The 18,726-nt window shown below is 49.7% G+C and overlaps 1 protein-coding gene across 1 annotated transcript; it reads right to left on the bottom strand.

The window, feature by feature from the left end:
* Positions 1–244: 244 nt before the first annotated feature.
* LOC147098499 (elastase-1) lies at positions 245–17,137 on the bottom strand. Its single transcript, XM_085970275.1, has 5 exons — positions 16,893–17,137; positions 16,668–16,762; positions 15,420–15,700; positions 7,596–7,759; positions 245–535 (listed from the first exon to the last, which is right to left on the bottom strand). The coding sequence occupies exons 1-5, from the start codon at positions 16,926–16,928 to the stop codon at positions 356–358; spliced, it is 756 nt and encodes a 251-aa protein (XP_085826401.1). The 5' UTR covers positions 16,929–17,137; the 3' UTR covers positions 245–355.
* Between the last annotated feature and the right edge of the window lie 1,589 nt (positions 17,138–18,726).

The following is an 18,726-nucleotide window of genomic DNA, read 5'->3' as shown; positions in this document are numbered from 1 at the left end:
CTCCTTGGTTAGCATTTCCTACATTACAACAATGTCTACACTTCAAAAGTATTTCATTGGCTGTAAAGTGCTTTGGGACACCCTGAGGTTGTGTAAGGTGCTACAAGTTCTTTCTTTCTCTTCCTCTTTCTTTTCTCTTTCTTTCACTTTCTGAAAAATCTGTAACACCGCCCTGTCCCTGCCATAAAAAGATTAATTAAATACCTACAGTTCACTGGCACAGCAACTCGAATAAACACAGCACTTTTTCCTTCAAATGCTTTAATTTTTCCATAAAAATAAAACACTTCACGACACTTCTTGTTCCCCTAAATTAATTTATGAGCTGAGGGCGCAGCCAGCGTTCGACTTGGCTTCAGCCGAAGAAAAAATCCCGTATCCTTGTTTTCTCAATCCAGGGGATGTAGGCACTGGTTCTGGTAAACACACTGGGCTTGTTCTCAACTGTGCAGCCGATGGGTCCAAAACTGACCACACCATGGACTTCCCACTTGTGCGAGCCAAGCTGACAGAGAAGAGGACCACCAGAGTCCCCCTGAAACACAAGATATTGCACAGTGAATCCCAGTATCACACCATCACACGCAGTGAATCCCAGTATCACACCAGCACACGCAGTGAATCCCAGTATCACACCACCACACGCAGTGAATCCCAGTATCACACCACCACACGCAGTGAATCCCAGTATCACACCACCACACGCAGTGAATCCCAGTATCACACCAGCACACGCAGTGAATCCCAGTATCACACCAGCACACGCAGTGAATCCCAGTATCACACCACCACACGCAGTGAATCCCAGTATCACACCACCACACGCAGTGAATCCCAGTATCACACCAGCACACGCAGTGAATCCCAGTATCACACCACCACACGCAGTGAATCCCAGTATCACACCATCACACACAGTGAATCCCAGTATCACACCATCACACACAGTGAATCCCAGTATCACACCATCACACACAGTGAATCCCAGTATCACACCATCACACGCAGTGAATCCCAGTATCACACCATCACACACAGTGAATCCCAGTATCACACCACCACACGCAGTGAATCCCAGTATCACACCACCACACACAGTGAATCCCAGTATCACACCATCACACGCAGTGAATCCCAGTATCACACCATCACACACAGTGAATCCCAGTATCACACCATCACACACAGTGAATCCCAGTATCACACCATCACACGCAGTGAATCCCAGTATCACACCATCACACGCAGTGAATCCCAGTATCACACCAGCACACGCAGTGAATCCCAGTATCACACCAGCACACGCAGTGAATCCCAGTATCACACCAGCACACGCAGTGAATCCCAGTATCACACCATCACACACAGTGAATCCCGGTATCACACCATCACGCAGTGAATCCCAGTATCACACCAGCACACGCAGTGAATCCCAGTATCACACCAGCACACGCAGTGAATCCCAGTATTACACCAGCACACGCAGTGAATCCCAGTATCACACCAGCACACGCAGTGAATCCCAGTATCACACCAGCACACGCAGTGAATCCCAGTATCACACCAGCACACGCAGTGAATCCCAGTATCACACCAGCACACGCAGTGAATCCCAGTATCACACCAGCACACGCAGTGAATCCCGGTATCACACACAGTGAATCCCAGTATCACACCAGCACACAGTGAATCCCAGTATCACACCATCACACACAGTGAATCTCAGTATCACACCAGCACACAGTGAATCCCAGTATCACACCATCACACGCAGTGAATCCCAGTATCACACCATCACACACAGTGAATCCCAGTATCACACCAGCACACGCAGTGAATCCCAGTATCACACCAGCACACGCAGTGAATCCCAGTATTACACCAGCACACGCAGTGAATCCCAGTATCACACCAGCACACGCAGTGAATCCCAGTATCACACCAGCACACGCAGTGAATCCCAGTATCACACCAGCACACGCAGTGAATCCCAGTATCACACCAGCACACGCAGTGAATCCCAGTATCACACCAGCACACGCAGTGAATCCCGGTATCACACACAGTGAATCCCAGTATCACACCAGCACACAGTGAATCCCAGTATCACACCATCACACACAGTGAATCTCAGTATCACATCATCACACGCAGTGAATCCCGGTATCACACCATCACACACAGTGAATCCCAGTATCACACCATCACACGCAGTGAATCCCAGTATCACACCATCACACACAGTGAATCCCAGTATCACACCATCACACGCAGTGAATCCCAGTATCACACCAGCACACGCAGTGAATCCCGGTATCACACCAGCACACGCAGTGAATCCCAGTATCACACCAGCACATGCAGTGAATCCCAGTATCACACCAGCACACGCAGTGAATCCCAGTATCTCACCAGCACACGCAGTGAATCCCGGTATCACACCAGCACACGCAGTGAATCCCAGTATCACACCACCACACGCAGTGAATCCCAGTATCACACCATCACACGCAGTGAATCCCAGTATCACACCAGCACACGCAGTGAATCCCAGTATCACACCAGCACACACACTGAATCCCAGTATCACACCAGCACACGCAGTGAATCCCAGTATCACACCAGCACACGCAGTGAATCCCAGTATCACACCACCACACGCAGTGAATCCCAGTATCACACCACCACACGCAGTGAATCCCAGTATCACACCACCACACGCAGTGAATCCCAGTATCACACCAGCACACGCAGTGAATCCCAGTATCACACCAGCACACGCAGTGAATCCCAGTATCACACCACCACACGCAGTGAATCCCAGTATCACACCACCACACGCAGTGAATCCCAGTATCACACCACCACACACAGTGAATCCCAGTATCACACCAGCACACGCAGTGAATCCCAGTATCACACCACCACACGCAGTGAATCCCAGTATCACACCATCACACGCAGTGAATCCCAGTATCACACCATCACACACAGTGAATCCCAGTATCACACCATCACACACAGTGAATCCCAGTATCACACCATCACACGCAGTGAATCCCAGTATCACACCATCACACGCAGTGAATCCCAGTATCACACCATCACACGCAGTGAATCCCAGTATCACACCACCACACGCAGTGAATCCCAGTATCACACCATCACACGCAGTGAATCCCAGTATCACACCAGCACACGCAGTGAATCCCAGTATTACACCAGCACACGCAGTGAATCCCAGTATCACACCAGCACACGCAGTGAATCCCAGTATCACACCATCACACGCAGTGAATCCCAGTATCACACCAGCACACGCAGTGAATCCCAGTATCACACCAGCACACGCAGTGAATCCCAGTATCACACCAGCACACGCAGTGAATCCCAGTATCACACCATCACACGCAGTGAATCCCAGTATCACACCAGCACACGCAGTGAATCCCAGTATCACACCAGCACACGCAGTGAATCCCAGTATCACACCAGCACACGCAGTGAATCCCAGTATCACACCATCACACACAGTGAATCCCGGTATCACACCATCACGCAGTGAATCCCAGTATCACACCAGCACACGCAGTGAATCCCAGTATCACACCAGCACACGCAGTGAATCCCAGTATTACACCAGCACACGCAGTGAATCCCAGTATCACACCAGCACACGCAGTGAATCCCAGTATCACACCAGCACACGCAGTGAATCCCAGTATCACACCAGCACACGCAGTGAATCCCAGTATCACACCAGCACACGCAGTGAATCCCAGTATCACACCAGCACACGCAGTGAATCCCGGTATCACACACAGTGAATCCCAGTATCACACCAGCACACAGTGAATCCCAGTATCACACCATCACACACAGTGAATCTCAGTATCACACCAGCACACAGTGAATCCCAGTATCACACCATCACACGCAGTGAATCCCAGTATCACACCATCACACACAGTGAATCCCAGTATCACACCAGCACACGCAGTGAATCCCAGTATCACACCAGCACACGCAGTGAATCCCAGTATTACACCAGCACACGCAGTGAATCCCAGTATCACACCAGCACACGCAGTGAATCCCAGTATCACACCAGCACACGCAGTGAATCCCAGTATCACACCAGCACACGCAGTGAATCCCAGTATCACACCAGCACACGCAGTGAATCCCAGTATCACACCAGCACACGCAGTGAATCCCGGTATCACACACAGTGAATCCCAGTATCACACCAGCACACAGTGAATCCCAGTATCACACCATCACACACAGTGAATCTCAGTATCACATCATCACACGCAGTGAATCCCGGTATCACACCATCACACACAGTGAATCCCAGTATCACACCATCACACGCAGTGAATCCCAGTATCACACCATCACACACAGTGAATCCCAGTATCACACCATCACACGCAGTGAATCCCAGTATCACACCAGCACACGCAGTGAATCCCGGTATCACACCAGCACACGCAGTGAATCCCAGTATCACACCAGCACATGCAGTGAATCCCAGTATCACACCAGCACACGCAGTGAATCCCAGTATCTCACCAGCACACGCAGTGAATCCCGGTATCACACCAGCACACGCAGTGAATCCCAGTATCACACCACCACACGCAGTGAATCCCAGTATCACACCATCACACGCAGTGAATCCCAGTATCACACCAGCACACGCAGTGAATCCCAGTATCACACCAGCACACACACTGAATCCCAGTATCACACCAGCACACGCAGTGAATCCCAGTATCACACCAGCACACGCAGTGAATCCCAGTATCACACCACCACACGCAGTGAATCCCAGTATCACACCACCACACGCAGTGAATCCCAGTATCACACCACCACACGCAGTGAATCCCAGTATCACACCAGCACACGCAGTGAATCCCAGTATCACACCAGCACACGCAGTGAATCCCAGTATCACACCACCACACGCAGTGAATCCCAGTATCACACCACCACACGCAGTGAATCCCAGTATCACACCACCACACACAGTGAATCCCAGTATCACACCAGCACACGCAGTGAATCCCAGTATCACACCACCACACGCAGTGAATCCCAGTATCACACCATCACACGCAGTGAATCCCAGTATCACACCATCACACACAGTGAATCCCAGTATCACACCATCACACACAGTGAATCCCAGTATCACACCATCACACGCAGTGAATCCCAGTATCACACCATCACACACAGTGAATCCCAGTATCACACCACCACACGCAGTGAATCCCAGTATCACACCACCACACACAGTGAATCCCAGTATCACACCATCACACGCAGTGAATCCCAGTATCACACCATCACACACAGTGAATCCCAGTATCACACCATCACACACAGTGAATCCCAGTATCACACCATCACACGCAGTGAATCCCAGTATCACACCATCACACGCAGTGAATCCCAGTATCACACCAGCACACGCAGTGAATCCCAGTATCACACCAGCACACGCAGTGAATCCCAGTATCACACCAGCACACGCAGTGAATCCCAGTATCACACCATCACACACAGTGAATCCCGGTATCACACCGTCACGCAGTGAATCCCAGTATCACACCAGCACACGCAGTGAATCCCAGTATCACACCAGCACACGCAGTGAATCCCAGTATTACACCAGCACACGCAGTGAATCCCAGTATCACACCAGCACACGCAGTGAATCCCAGTATCACACCAGCACACGCAGTGAATCCCAGTATCACACCAGCACACGCAGTGAATCCCAGTATCACACCAGCACACGCAGTGAATCCCAGTATCACACCAGCACACGCAGTGAATCCCGGTATCACACACAGTGAATCCCAGTATCACACCAGCACACAGTGAATCCCAGTATCACACCATCACACACAGTGAATCTCAGTATCACACCAGCACACAGTGAATCCCAGTATCACACCATCACACGCAGTGAATCCCAGTATCACACCATCACACACAGTGAATCCCAGTATCACACCAGCACACGCAGTGAATCCCAGTATCACACCAGCACACGCAGTGAATCCCAGTATTACACCAGCACACGCAGTGAATCCCAGTATCACACCAGCACACGCAGTGAATCCCAGTATCACACCAGCACACGCAGTGAATCCCAGTATCACACCAGCACACGCAGTGAATCCCAGTATCACACCAGCACACGCAGTGAATCCCAGTATCACACCAGCACACGCAGTGAATCCCAGTATCACACCAGCACACGCAGTGAATCCCGGTATCACACACAGTGAATCCCAGTATCACACCAGCACACAGTGAATCCCAGTATCACACCATCACACACAGTGAATCTCAGTATCACATCATCACACGCAGTGAATCCCGGTATCACACCATCACACACAGTGAATCCCAGTATCACACGCAGTGAATCCCAGTATCACACCATCACACACAGTGAATCCCAGTATCACACCATCACACGCAGTGAATCCCAGTATCACACCATCACACGCAGTGAATCCCGGTATCACACCAGCACACGCAGTGAATCCCGGTATCACACCAGCACATGCAGTGAATCCCAGTATCACACCAGCACACGCAGTGAATCCCAGTATCACACCAGCACACGCAGTGAATCCCAGTATCACACCAGCACACGCAGTGAATCCCGGTATCACACCAGCACACGCAGTGAATCCCAGTATCACACCACCACACGCAGTGAATCCCAGTATCACACCATCACACGCAGTGAATCCCAGTATCACACCAGCACACGCAGTGAATCCCAGTATCACACCAGCACACACACTGAATCCCAGTATCACACCAGCACACGCAGTGAATCCCAGTATCACACCAGCACACACACTGAATCCCAGTATCACACCAGCACACAGTGAATCCCGGTATCACACCAGCACACGCAGTGAATCCCAGTATCACACCAGCACACGCAGTGAATCCCAGTATCACACCAGCACACGCAGTGAATCCCAGTATCACACCACCACACGCAGTGAATCCCAGTATCACACCAGCACACGCAGTGAATCCCAGTATCACACCAGCACACGCAGTGAATCCCAGTATCACACCACCACACGCAGTGAATCCCAGTATCACACCAGCACACGCAGTGAATCCCAGTATCACACCAGCACACACATGGGTGAGTCTAGATGCTGAGCAATAATGAGCTATTTGGTTCTGGGGGCATTCCAACTCAACTCTGTCCTCATACACATATCCATTTCCCAATGGAGGCCACAGGACAGCGATCAGGATTAGGCATGTTGGCCGATCTCCCCTCCCACAAAGCCAACGATAACTTTCTACTGCTGCCCGAGTCAGCACAGACAGGTGATTGAAATGGGGATTCTTGGTCCCAGCGGCTCAATGCCAGACCAGGTGGAGCATTTATCCTAAGCCATCGGAGGGGCCTCTGAAATGTCATTTCGTTTTTGTATGAAACTTCAAAACTAATATTTAATTTGTGGATCCCTGACATTTTGAAAGGGTAAAACGAGGCGGGGGTTTAAAAATCCAACCTATTTCCTTCCAGTTACCTGGCAAGCAGCAGGAGGCCCCTCTGTATCTTTGAAACCAGCACAGATCATCGTGTTCCGCACTCGGTCCCCCCAGAACTTCTTCATTTTGCAGGTTTGGTGATCAATGATTGGCAGCCTGGCTTGGTTCAGGACTTCAGACAATGTGAAATTTTCCTTTTGTCCTGTTAGAAAGGGAACAAGACAGACTTCCATGTTACTTGGCTGGCACTCCTGCTAATGTCTGGAATGACTGTTAAGTTTTGGTGTATCAGGCCGTGTACTATTTAAGCTCAAGGCTATTGATGTATGAATGTATATCTAGCTGTAGCTCTCTGGCCTTTGAGTCAGAAGCTTGTGGGTTCGAGTCCCACTCCAGAGACTTGAGCACATAATCCCAGCCGATACTCAGTGCAGTACTGAGAGAGTGCTGCACTGTCGGAGGTGCCTTCTTTTGGATGAGACGTTAAACTGAGGCCCCGTCTGCCCTTTCAGGTGGATATAAAAGATGCCATGGTACTATTTCGAAGAAGAGCAGGGGGGAGTTCTCCCCGGTGTCCTGGACAATATTTATCTCTCAACCAGCATCACTGAAACAGATTATCAGGTCATTAGCACATTTGTGGGAGCTTGCTGTGCACAAATTGGCTGCAGCGCTTCCTACATTACAATAGTGACTACACTTCAAAAGTACTTCATTGGCTGTAAAGCACTTTGGGACATCCTGCGATCTTTCCCTGGCTCTGTTTCTCCTTATAGACCGTTCATTTGCGACATCATACTAGTTCTGTCGAAAGGTCATCGACCTGCAACATTAACCCTACCTTCCTCTTTCCACAGATGCTGCCTGACCTGTTGAGTGTTTCCAGCATTTTCTGTTTTTCATTTCAAATATCTAGATACTTGACCACAGCAGCTGTGGGGAGCACAGAGAGGCCTGAGAGTAGGTGGTGGGGTACCTACATGCCAGTGGTGGTCAAGAACCGAACATCAGTATACAGGGTCAGAATTCCAGGGGCCTGGGAGCGAGGTCCACAGACAACAGGATAGGTGCATGAAACACTCCTTCTGGAACATCCCTTTGGACTGATGCAGAGGTTTAAACTGGTAAAAAGCAAATTTAGAGCTGAGATCAGCAAGTTCATCACCGCACAAAGACTGATGATTGCACACTGTTCAGCACCATTCGAGACTCGTCAGATACTGACGCAGTCCGTGTCCATATGCAGCAAGACCTGGACAACATTCAGATTTGGGCTGACAAGTGGCAAGTAACATTCGCACCACACAAGTGCCAGGCAATGACCATCTCCAACAAGCGAGACTCTAACCATCTCCCCTTGACATTCAATGGCATTACCATTGCTGAATCCCCCACTATCAACATCCTGGGGGTTACCATTGATCAGAAACTGAACTGGGCCAGCCATATAAATACTGTGGCTACAAGAGCAGGCCAGAGGCTGGGAATTCTGCAGCGAGTGTCTCACCTCCTGACTCCCCAAAGCCTTTCCAGCATCTACAAGGCACAAGTCAGGAGTGTGATGGAATACTCTCCACTTGCCTGGATGAGTGCAGCTCCAACAACACTCAAGAAGCTCGACACCATTCAGGACAAAGCAGCCCGCTTGATTGGCACTCCATCCACCACCTTCGCACTGTGGCTGCAGTGTGTACCATCTATAAGATGCACTGCAGCAACTCGCCAAAGCTCCTTCAACAGCACCTTCCAAACCCGCGCCCTCTACCACTTAGAAGGACAAGGGCAGCAGACGCATGGGAACATCACCACCTACAAGTTCCCCTCCAAGCCACACAGCATCCTGACTTGGACCTGTATCGCCGTTCCTTCACTGTCGCTGGGCCAAAATCCTGGAACTCCCTTCCTAACAGCATTGTGGGTGTACCTACACCATATGGACTGCAGCGGTTCAAGAAGGCGGCTCACCACCATCTTCTCAAGGGCAATTAGGGATGGGCACTAAATGCAGGCCTAGCCAGCCAGCGACGCCTACATCCCATCAATGAATAAAAAAAAATACATGGAATGGACTCCCCAATAGAGCATGAACCTTGGAATCAATTGGGTAGGGGGAGGTGGCGGGTGGTGGTGCAGTGGGGACTTTAGTTTCTTTCTGGGTGGATAAACTACGATAGGTTGAATGGCGAATTAAAAGGCGAGATGCAGCTGCACCAGTTCTTGTGCTTCCAGTATACGTGGCGAGCTCTGGCCAAAGTGCTAACCAACCCTTGTGGTGCTGGTCCAGCCATGGTATTGTGGAGGACTCACAGCCACATCTCTCCGATGCGTGAGAGGGTGAAGTCTGGCACAAAGTACAGGAAACTTTCGAATTACCAGCACCTAAATAACCGGAAATCTCAGCGGCAAAATTCAGGAGTAGGTTTTACTTCATATTGTATTTGCCTTCCTCCATCTGTTGCTGTGCAAGGGTGTGGCTGCAGCTGTTGCTAAGCTACAGAGATGCTTGGAACTTAGAGTCATAGAGTTATACAGCACAGAAAGAGGCCCTTCGGCCCATCGTCTCTGCGCCGTCCACCAAGTCCTGTCTAATCTAATCCCATTTTCCAGCATTTGGTCCATAGCCTTGTATGCAATGGCATTTCAAGTGCTCATCCAAATGCTTCTTGAATGTTGTGAGGGTTCCTGCCTCTACCACCCTTTCAGGCAGTGAGTTCCAGACTCCAACCACCCTCTGGGTGAAAAAGTTCCTCCTCAAATCCCCTCTAAACCTCCTGCCCCTTACCTTGAATCTATGCCCCCTTGTTATTGACCCCCCTACTAAGGGGAAAAGTTCCTCTTTATCTACCCTATCTATGCCCCTCATCATTTTGTACACCTCAATCAGGTCCCCCCTCAGCCTTCTTTGCTCCAAGGAAAACAACCCCAGCCTGTTTAGTCTTTCTTCATAGCTGAGGCGCTCCATCCCAGGTAACATCCTGGTGAATCTTCTCTGCACCCTCTCCAAAGCAATCACATCCTTCCTATAGTGAGGCGACCAGAACTGCACACAGTACTCCAGCTGTGGCCTTACCAGCGTTTTGTACAGCTCCATCATAACCTCCCTACTCTTATATTCTATGCCTCGGCTAATGAAGGCAAGTATCCCATATGCCTTTTTAACCACCTTATCTACCTGATCCGCTGCCTTCAGGGATCTATGTACATGTACACCAAGGTCCCTCTGACCCTCTGTGTTTCCTAGGGCCCTACCACTCATTGTGTATTCCCTTGCCTTATTTGTCCGTCCAAAATGCATCACCTCGCACTTTTCAGGGTTAAATTCCATTTGCCACTTTTCCGCCCATCTGACCAACCCGTTTATATCGTCCTGTAGCCTGAGGCTTTCCTCCTCGCAATTTACCACCCCAGCAATTTTCGTGTCATCTGCGAACTTACTGATCATACCTTTTACATTCTCATCCAAATCATTTATGTAGATCACAAACAGCAAGGGACCCAGAACCGATCCCTGAGGTACCCCACTGGACACAGGCTTCCAGTCACAAAAGCAACCTTCGACCATCACCTTCTGCCTCCTGCCACTCAGCCAGTTTAGGATCCAACGTGCCAAGGCACCCTGGATCCCATGGGCTCTTACCTTCTTGACCAGTCTCCTATGCGGGACTTTGTCAAAAGCCTTACTGAAGTCCATGTATACCACATCCACAGCATTTCCCTCATCCACACACCTAGTCACCCCCTCGAAAAATTCAATCAGATTGGTCAGACATGATTTACCCTTGACAAAGCCATGCTGACTATCCCCGATTAATCCTTGCCTCTCCAAGTGGAGACTAATTTTGTCCCTCAGAATTTTTTCCAATAATTTCCCTACCACAGATGTTAGGCCCACTGGCCTGTAATTCCCTGGTTTATCCCTGCTACCCTTCTTGAATAATGGTACTACGTTAGCTGTTCTCCAGTCCTCTGGTACATCCCCTGTGGCCAGAGAGGTTCTGAAAATTTGTGTCAGAGCCTCTGCAATCTCCTCCTTTGCCTCACACAGCAGCCTGGGATACATCTCGTCCGGGCCTGGGGATTTATCCACTTTTTGGCCTGCTAAAACCGCTAGTACCTCCTCCCTCTCGATGCTAATATGTTCAAGTATATCACAGTCCCCTTGCCCGATTTCTATGGCTACATCGTCTTCCTCCATAGTGAACACAGATGCAAAAAATTCATTTAAAACCCCGCCTACATCATCTGGCTCTACACACAGATTGCCACTTTGGTCCCTAATGGGCCCTACCCTTTCCCTGGTTATCCTCTTGCCCTTAATATACTTATAAAACATCTTAGGATTTTCCTTTATTTTGCTCGCCAGTGTTATTTCATGGCCCCTCCTCGCTCTCCTAATTTCTTTTTTAAGTATGCCCCTGCACTTTTTATACTCCTCTAGGGCTTCCTCTGTCTTTAGTCTTTTGTAACTGCCAAAAGCCCCCCTTTTTTTCCTAATGCATTTTTGTATATCCCTTGTCATCCAAGGTTCCCTTTGCTTGTTGGTACCACCCTTGACCTTTACGGGAACATGTTGGCGTTGTACTCTCTCTATTTCCCTTCTGAAAGTCTCCCACTGCTTTGATGTGGATTTTCCTATAAGTAGCTGCTCCCAGTCCACTTTGGCCAGATCCTGCCTTATCATATTAAAATCAGCCTTCCCCCAATTTAGAACCCTTATTTCCAGGCCGTCTTTGTCTTTTTCCATGACCACCTTAAATCTCACCGAATTATGGTCACTGTCGCCAAAATGCTCTCCTACTGACACTTCCACCACTTGCCCGGCTACATTCCCTAGAATTAGGTCCAGTACCGCCCCCTCTCTTGTAGGACTTTCTACACGCTGGCTCAAAAAGCTCTCCTGGATGCACTTTAAGAATTCTGCACTCTCTAAGACTTTCATACTCTGACTATCCCAATTAATATTGGGGAAGTTGAAATCCCCCACTATTATTACCCTATTATTTTCGCACTTCTCTGAGATTTGCCTACATATCTGTTCCTCTATCTCCCCCTGACTGTTTGGGGGCCTATAGTACACTCCCAGCAAAGTGCTTGCCCCCTTTTTGTTTTTAAGTTCTACCCATATGGCCTCATTAGAGGAACCCGCTAATATATCATCCCTCCTTACAGCAGTAATTGACTCCTTAATTAATATTGCAACACCCCCTCCCCTTTTACACCCCCCTCTGTCTCGCCTGAAGATTCTATACCCCGGAATATTGAGCTGCCAGTCCTGACCCTCAACCATGTCTCCGTGATAGCAACAATATCGTACTCCCATGTGTTCAACAACAACTTCAGTTCATCCACCTTATTTGCAAGACTCCTTGCATTAAAATAAATGCCTTCCAGCCTTGCCATATTCCCTTTTGCCTTCACATATTTGCTCTGCCTTCCCAGCTGACTTGTTTTTTCCTCCGTATTTGGCTGTAATTCACCCCCTACTATAGCTCCACTCTGTATCCCATCCCCCTGCCAAGTTAGTTTAAACCCCCCAACAGTGCTAGCAAACCTCCCCGCAAGGATATTGGTCCCCCTCTGGTTCAGGTGTAAACCGTCCGACTTGTACAAGTCCCACCTTTCCCAGAAGCAGACCCAGTGATCCAGGAAACTAAAGCCCTCCCTCCTGCACCAACTCTTTAGCCACGCATTCATCTGTTCTATCTTCCTATTCCTATACTCACTGGCACGTGGCACCGGGAGTAATCCAGAGATTACAACCTTTGAGGTCCTGCTCTTTAATCTTCTACCTAGCTCCCTAAATTCTTGCTGCAGGACCTCATCCCTCTTTTTACCTATGTCGTTGGTACCAATGTGGACCACGACCTCTGGCTGTTCACCCTCCCCCTCCAGAATGCCCTGCAGCCGCTCAGTGACATCCTTGACCCTGGCACCAGGGAGGCAACAAACCATCCTGGATTCACGTCTACGGCCACAGAAACGCCTATCTGTTCCCCTTACTATAGAATCCCCTACCACTATTGCTCTCCCACTTGTGGCCATTGTTCTACAGTTGTTGCTAAGCAACAGGGTTTGTTGCTTTATACGGAGCTGTCAGCTCTCCGTATCTTTTACTATAGTGTTCGGTTATCCAGAATTTTTGATGAACCGGCACCACGTCGGTCCCGTCCGTGCCGGATAAAAAAAAAGTTTCCTGTAGCCCTTCCTCATCTGGTCCGCTGGTCTGTACAACTTCAGACTGCTCTGCACCCAGCAGTGGGAAATGGGAATTCTCTGCCCCCTGAAAAACAGGGCTCCATCAATGGATGAAATGCAAGACTTGTAGCCTACTGAGCTTACTCTGGTAAGTAGGCCTGATCTACAAGTTTTTTTTACAACCACCTTTGCTCTACAATTACCCAGAGTAACTCAGGTGTGATGAGAAGCCAAGGAGCTTGGCACATTGATAGAGTGGAAGTGAGTGGGCAACTACATGGCCAATCCTTTTCAGTGATGTTGTTGACTTTGGTTCCCCAGTTCTTCAATTCTGTCCAAACTCTACCTGTTGTGGTTTGGTTGCACAGCCCATCAGATGGACAGCTGAGCATTCTGTAGGAGGGATGTCTTATCATTTTGATTGATTTACAATTCAAAATGAAAACTATGTGAAAAGTGCCACTTTTTTTATTTTGACCAATTTCCTTGCAAAGAAGAAGATAAAAGAAACAATAATTGTCGAACATAATGGGGGGGAAATTGGCTCGCGCCCCCTTCAGGGCGATAACTTCGCTGGGGCGCTACTTTTAGCGGCCCGAAAAAGTTAGCGCCCCTGCACCTGAAATTCAATGGTAGCATCCCAAGCAGGAGGCAGGGCGCGACTGGAAGCGCTCCACCTCCCTCTTGAGGCGCTCCCATTGAATATCGTGGCGCTACGTGCAGCAGCGCCACGCGCGTCGGCATGTAGCGCCACAGTACTGCAGGCCTCCCTCCCCTGATTAAAGGGGAGGGGCCTAGCACGGCACACACCGGGGCCCTGCTGGAACTCCGGGGAGCGGGGTGCCAGCAAAAGAGCCCGGCACTGGATCGCGGCCGGCACTCCGCAGGAGGAGGCGAGAGGGGGCAGGTGCTGGCAGGCGGCCCAAAAAAAAAGGCCTCCCGGAACCTGCCCTTTAATTATCACCGACCCGGCCGCAAAAACACCCCCCTGACCCTGTCGGACATAGCGTCCGGAGGTAGGTCAGGAACCGCAAGTCATGTTTGCGGCTGGGGCGCTGCGCACAGCGACGACGTCATCGCTGGAGGCGCGGGGCGCTACCGTCTACTGCTAGCCTCCCGCTGAATTTCGCGAGAGGCGTTAGCGGCGCCGTGCCTGGGCGCTAGTTGCTTTGAGCCCCGTTAGCGCCCCCTCGTAACAGGAGGCGCAAAGCAACTGAATTTTTCCTCCAATGTGCGGCAGATACTTTTGAAAGCTTTGAAGGACCTCAAGGTAACAGGCCGACTTCTACCAGTCAGCTCCCTTTTGGAGAGATCTTCATTCATACAAAAACAAAGGACAGGAAAAGACCAGATAGTCCAACAAGCCTGGCCCATACTGTTGGTGCAACTTTAGCACCCTGACCCCATTCTCTCTCCCACCCAATTCCGTGAGAGAGGCAAAACAAAATAGAGAAAAAAAATCACTAGGCCAATTTAGGTAGAAAAAAATTCCATGAAATTCCTCTCCGACCCTCAAAGGCCATCAAACAAGGTCCAGGAGACCGTGGTGACTGGGTCACACATACCCTCCCCTCCTTGTTTTGGATTTGAACCCATGTTCGAGAGGCAAAAAAAGTGTTGTGTTGCTTTCACCCGCTCAATCCCAGCTGCTCAAGCTGTTCTCTTACCTCTGGTGTCACCCCAGCCTGTGGCCCAGCACAGATGCCCAGGCCGCAGTTGGCTGACCTTCCTAGGCATGCAAGCATATCGGACGTAGCTGCTTTTTGGAATGTCCACTGCTGACCTGACCATGGCAACATCGTAGTCAATTTTGCTGAGGAGCGGGTAGCGGAAGCGTTCGTGTCTGTAGATTCTTTTCACACGATAGATCGTCTCCGTCGGTTCAGTACGGTTCAGGTTGTGTTTACCAAGGACAAGACGCCAATTAGCAGCATCCTCGGCTTTTCCCCTGGAATGGACAATGGTTTGGATCAGGGGTCAAGCTTCCAAGATAAATGGTTTAATGTGGGAATTACTCAATTATCCCGTAATTATAAATATAATAATTGGAGATTTCAGTACATTGACCAGTGTGTCTCAGTCACTTCCTGGTGCTTTGTTATACTTTAGTGTTGATCTTTGAGGCAGTCAAGGGGCAGACATTTGTAGGACACTGAGCCCTCCCCCCCTCCTAAAAAGGAATTAGGCCCCAAAATTGCAGGAGCCACAAACCTGGTGCCCTGCAGTGTTGACCCTGCTGGAGTATGATGGGCCATTGAGTGGGCATCTCTGGCCGATGGGCACTAATGCCCCTACGGAGCATTTGGGGCACCTACCAGCTCCACCACTGTGGGAATCTCTGGCACCTGCTGCCACGTGGGAGTGCCCCATCCACCACCATCCCCCCCTAAAATGAGGTCCGTGACCCTTCTGCCCCCTTTACAAGGGGGCCAATATTGGACCTTCAGGGGTCCAAGCCGCTACCCTGGCCTGGCCCCACCCCCCCACTCCCACATCCCAGTGGGTCCCAGGTGTACAGGCCTCCAACCTTGTACCAGGTCCCACTGAGCTCAGGAAAGCTGGAACTCCCAGTATAGGGAGGCCACACCCCAAACTCAGACCTAGGCTCCACCCACTTTGCAATGGAGTAACGCCAAGCATATCGGGGTCCCGGCCTATATCTGGGCCCTTCTGCCTCACTCCCACTGGAGTTGCGACTGAAGGAACAAGCAATTTTTGCCAGCTTTGTTTTCAATGATATGTAAAAACATAATCAATGAGTAAATACAACCATTGATAGAATGATCCAGTCACATTATCACCAATTCTATGGACCTCTATTTACAGATCCACTGAAACACTGATGCAGACACACTTCACTAGTTCTGTCATGGTCTGTTATTCAAACACGGTTCCTCAAGCTTTTGTTCGCTTACTTCTGAAAGCAATGAGCCGCAGTCAGGACCCAGTGTTTGTGAATGAGGGTCCCACCACATACATGGCTGTAGAATCTACTCCCCCTGGGCCGCACCTAGCAAGAGAGAAATACAAATTACTATATAGTCTTATAGCCAATGGTTAGATTTGCTCCTCCGCGGTTGCGTCACCAACATTGTCCCTGGGATTAAGAGAGGTAAAATCAGGCAGTTTTCACTATTCACCTGCCTGGGAACAAAACCAATGAAGAAATTTTTCATTTTGCTTTCAAATACGCCTTTTCTTTAAATGAAGATATATGTGACCAGGCTTTTCCACAGCTTTTATATTTTTAAGAGAAGGGGTCTCTGTACATGCCAGGGGTGTTTTTCTGCCTTCTTATGTTTCCAATTATCTTGATTTTTCTCGAGGTAAGCAAATAATAGTCAACTGCGAATTGAATTGTTCCCATCACCGATGCCTACCCCCGATTTTAACCTAACCCGGAACATGGTGAGTTCGGGTCTGGTGCTCGTTTTACCACCCACCCCCAATTTTACACTCCATAGACTTCAGTGGGGCGGGATGTCAAACGGGCGTCCGACTGTAAATCGCCCGTTCCTGGTGGGCGGGTTGGGTTAAAATCGAGGCCCGGGGCGGTTAATTATCACGCGTCCCATTCCATCAGGTGACAGGTGGGCGTTGTGAGGCCCCGAACCATTTTTGACGGTCGGGTCTTCACTCGAATAATCTCGACAGCGGACAGACAGCTCACTGATCGGCGGGGGAAATCTGGCAGCTCCTCCCTGGAGCCAGGTGGAAATGGAATCTTAAAGGATTGGAGGCAAGCCCAGGGGAGTGGGGTCAGGGGGGGTGCGGCATGGAGGAAACAGCAACCGATGGAAAGATTTCTGTGGGGTCAGGAGGAGCGGTGATGCTGCTCCTATTCCTACAAATATATATTTTTAAACTTTTACTTACCGTCTTTTGAGCAGCCTAATGTGGTCCTTTTAAGAGCCAATGGACAATGCGTACTCTCCACCCACTGGTACCTGAAAATTGCACCTGGGTCATAGGACCCCAATTTTCGTACCTTAATGGCCCTCTGGCCAGACGTTTCCAGGACTAGGTGGAAATGGCGGTGGGCAAATCAGCAGCTGGAAGGGAGCGGTTCGTAGAGTGCCGCCATTTTCCTGCACTACCACTTCATTCCTGCACGAAAACGGGGACAAAAATCGACCCCGTACTGCCAGCTGTGGAGTGAAGTTCCTCTGCTTTGCCTGACAACAGGGGAAGATTTCCTCTCAAATCATAAATGAGTTCTTTTCATTTTGTTATAAATGGTAGACCCAGGGGATCTTCCCCCCCCAGCACGTCTTAGCCCATAACCGTTCGGAGATTACTCCCCACTGTACCAGGCTGATATTTTCAATTCTCATGCCAGCCATACTTGTGGCATCCCTGAATTGTAAGATCATCCCATGCACTAAGCTCAGTTGTTTTCCTCCTTATTCTCACATCAGTCACAGCGAGGTGACTAATTCTGTACCAATTGGGTGCAAAAGTAAGAGCACTTTTGTATCATGGATCCACACCCACTAGGAACTGGGACGAGACTGGATGCACTCATTTCATACACAACCTCAAAAGCCATAGAGGAGACTTTCGCTCCATGACTCTGGGATTGACTTGAGGCCAGGTCCCAGAAGTAAAGAGACAATTAGGGTAACTCTGTACTTCTGTGCTTCCCCAAGGAATATTGTGGTTCCGATTCCCTGATCCATGGTCCTTTTTTTTAATATTCATTCCTGGGATGTGGGCCTCGCTGGCAAGGCCAGCATTTATTGCCCATCCCTAATTGCCCTTGAGAAGGTGGTGGTGAGATGCCTTCTTGAACCGCTGCAGTCCGTGTGGTGAAGGTACTCCCACAGGGCTGTTAGGGAGGGAGTTCCAGGATTTTGACCCAGGGACTATGAAGGAACAGCGATATATTTCCAAGTCAGGATGGTGTGTGACTTGGAGGGGAACTTGCAGGGGTGGTGTTCCCATGCGCCTGCTGCCCTTGTCCTTCCAGGCGGT

This window comes from Somniosus microcephalus, chromosome 29, assembly GCF_052327205.1.
Source record: "Somniosus microcephalus isolate GS21.2 chromosome 29, FLI_Smic_1.0, whole genome shotgun sequence".
Classification (NCBI taxonomy): Eukaryota; Metazoa; Chordata; class Chondrichthyes; order Squaliformes; family Somniosidae; genus Somniosus; species Somniosus microcephalus.
This window is presented reverse-complemented; position numbering and strand designations above follow the sequence as displayed.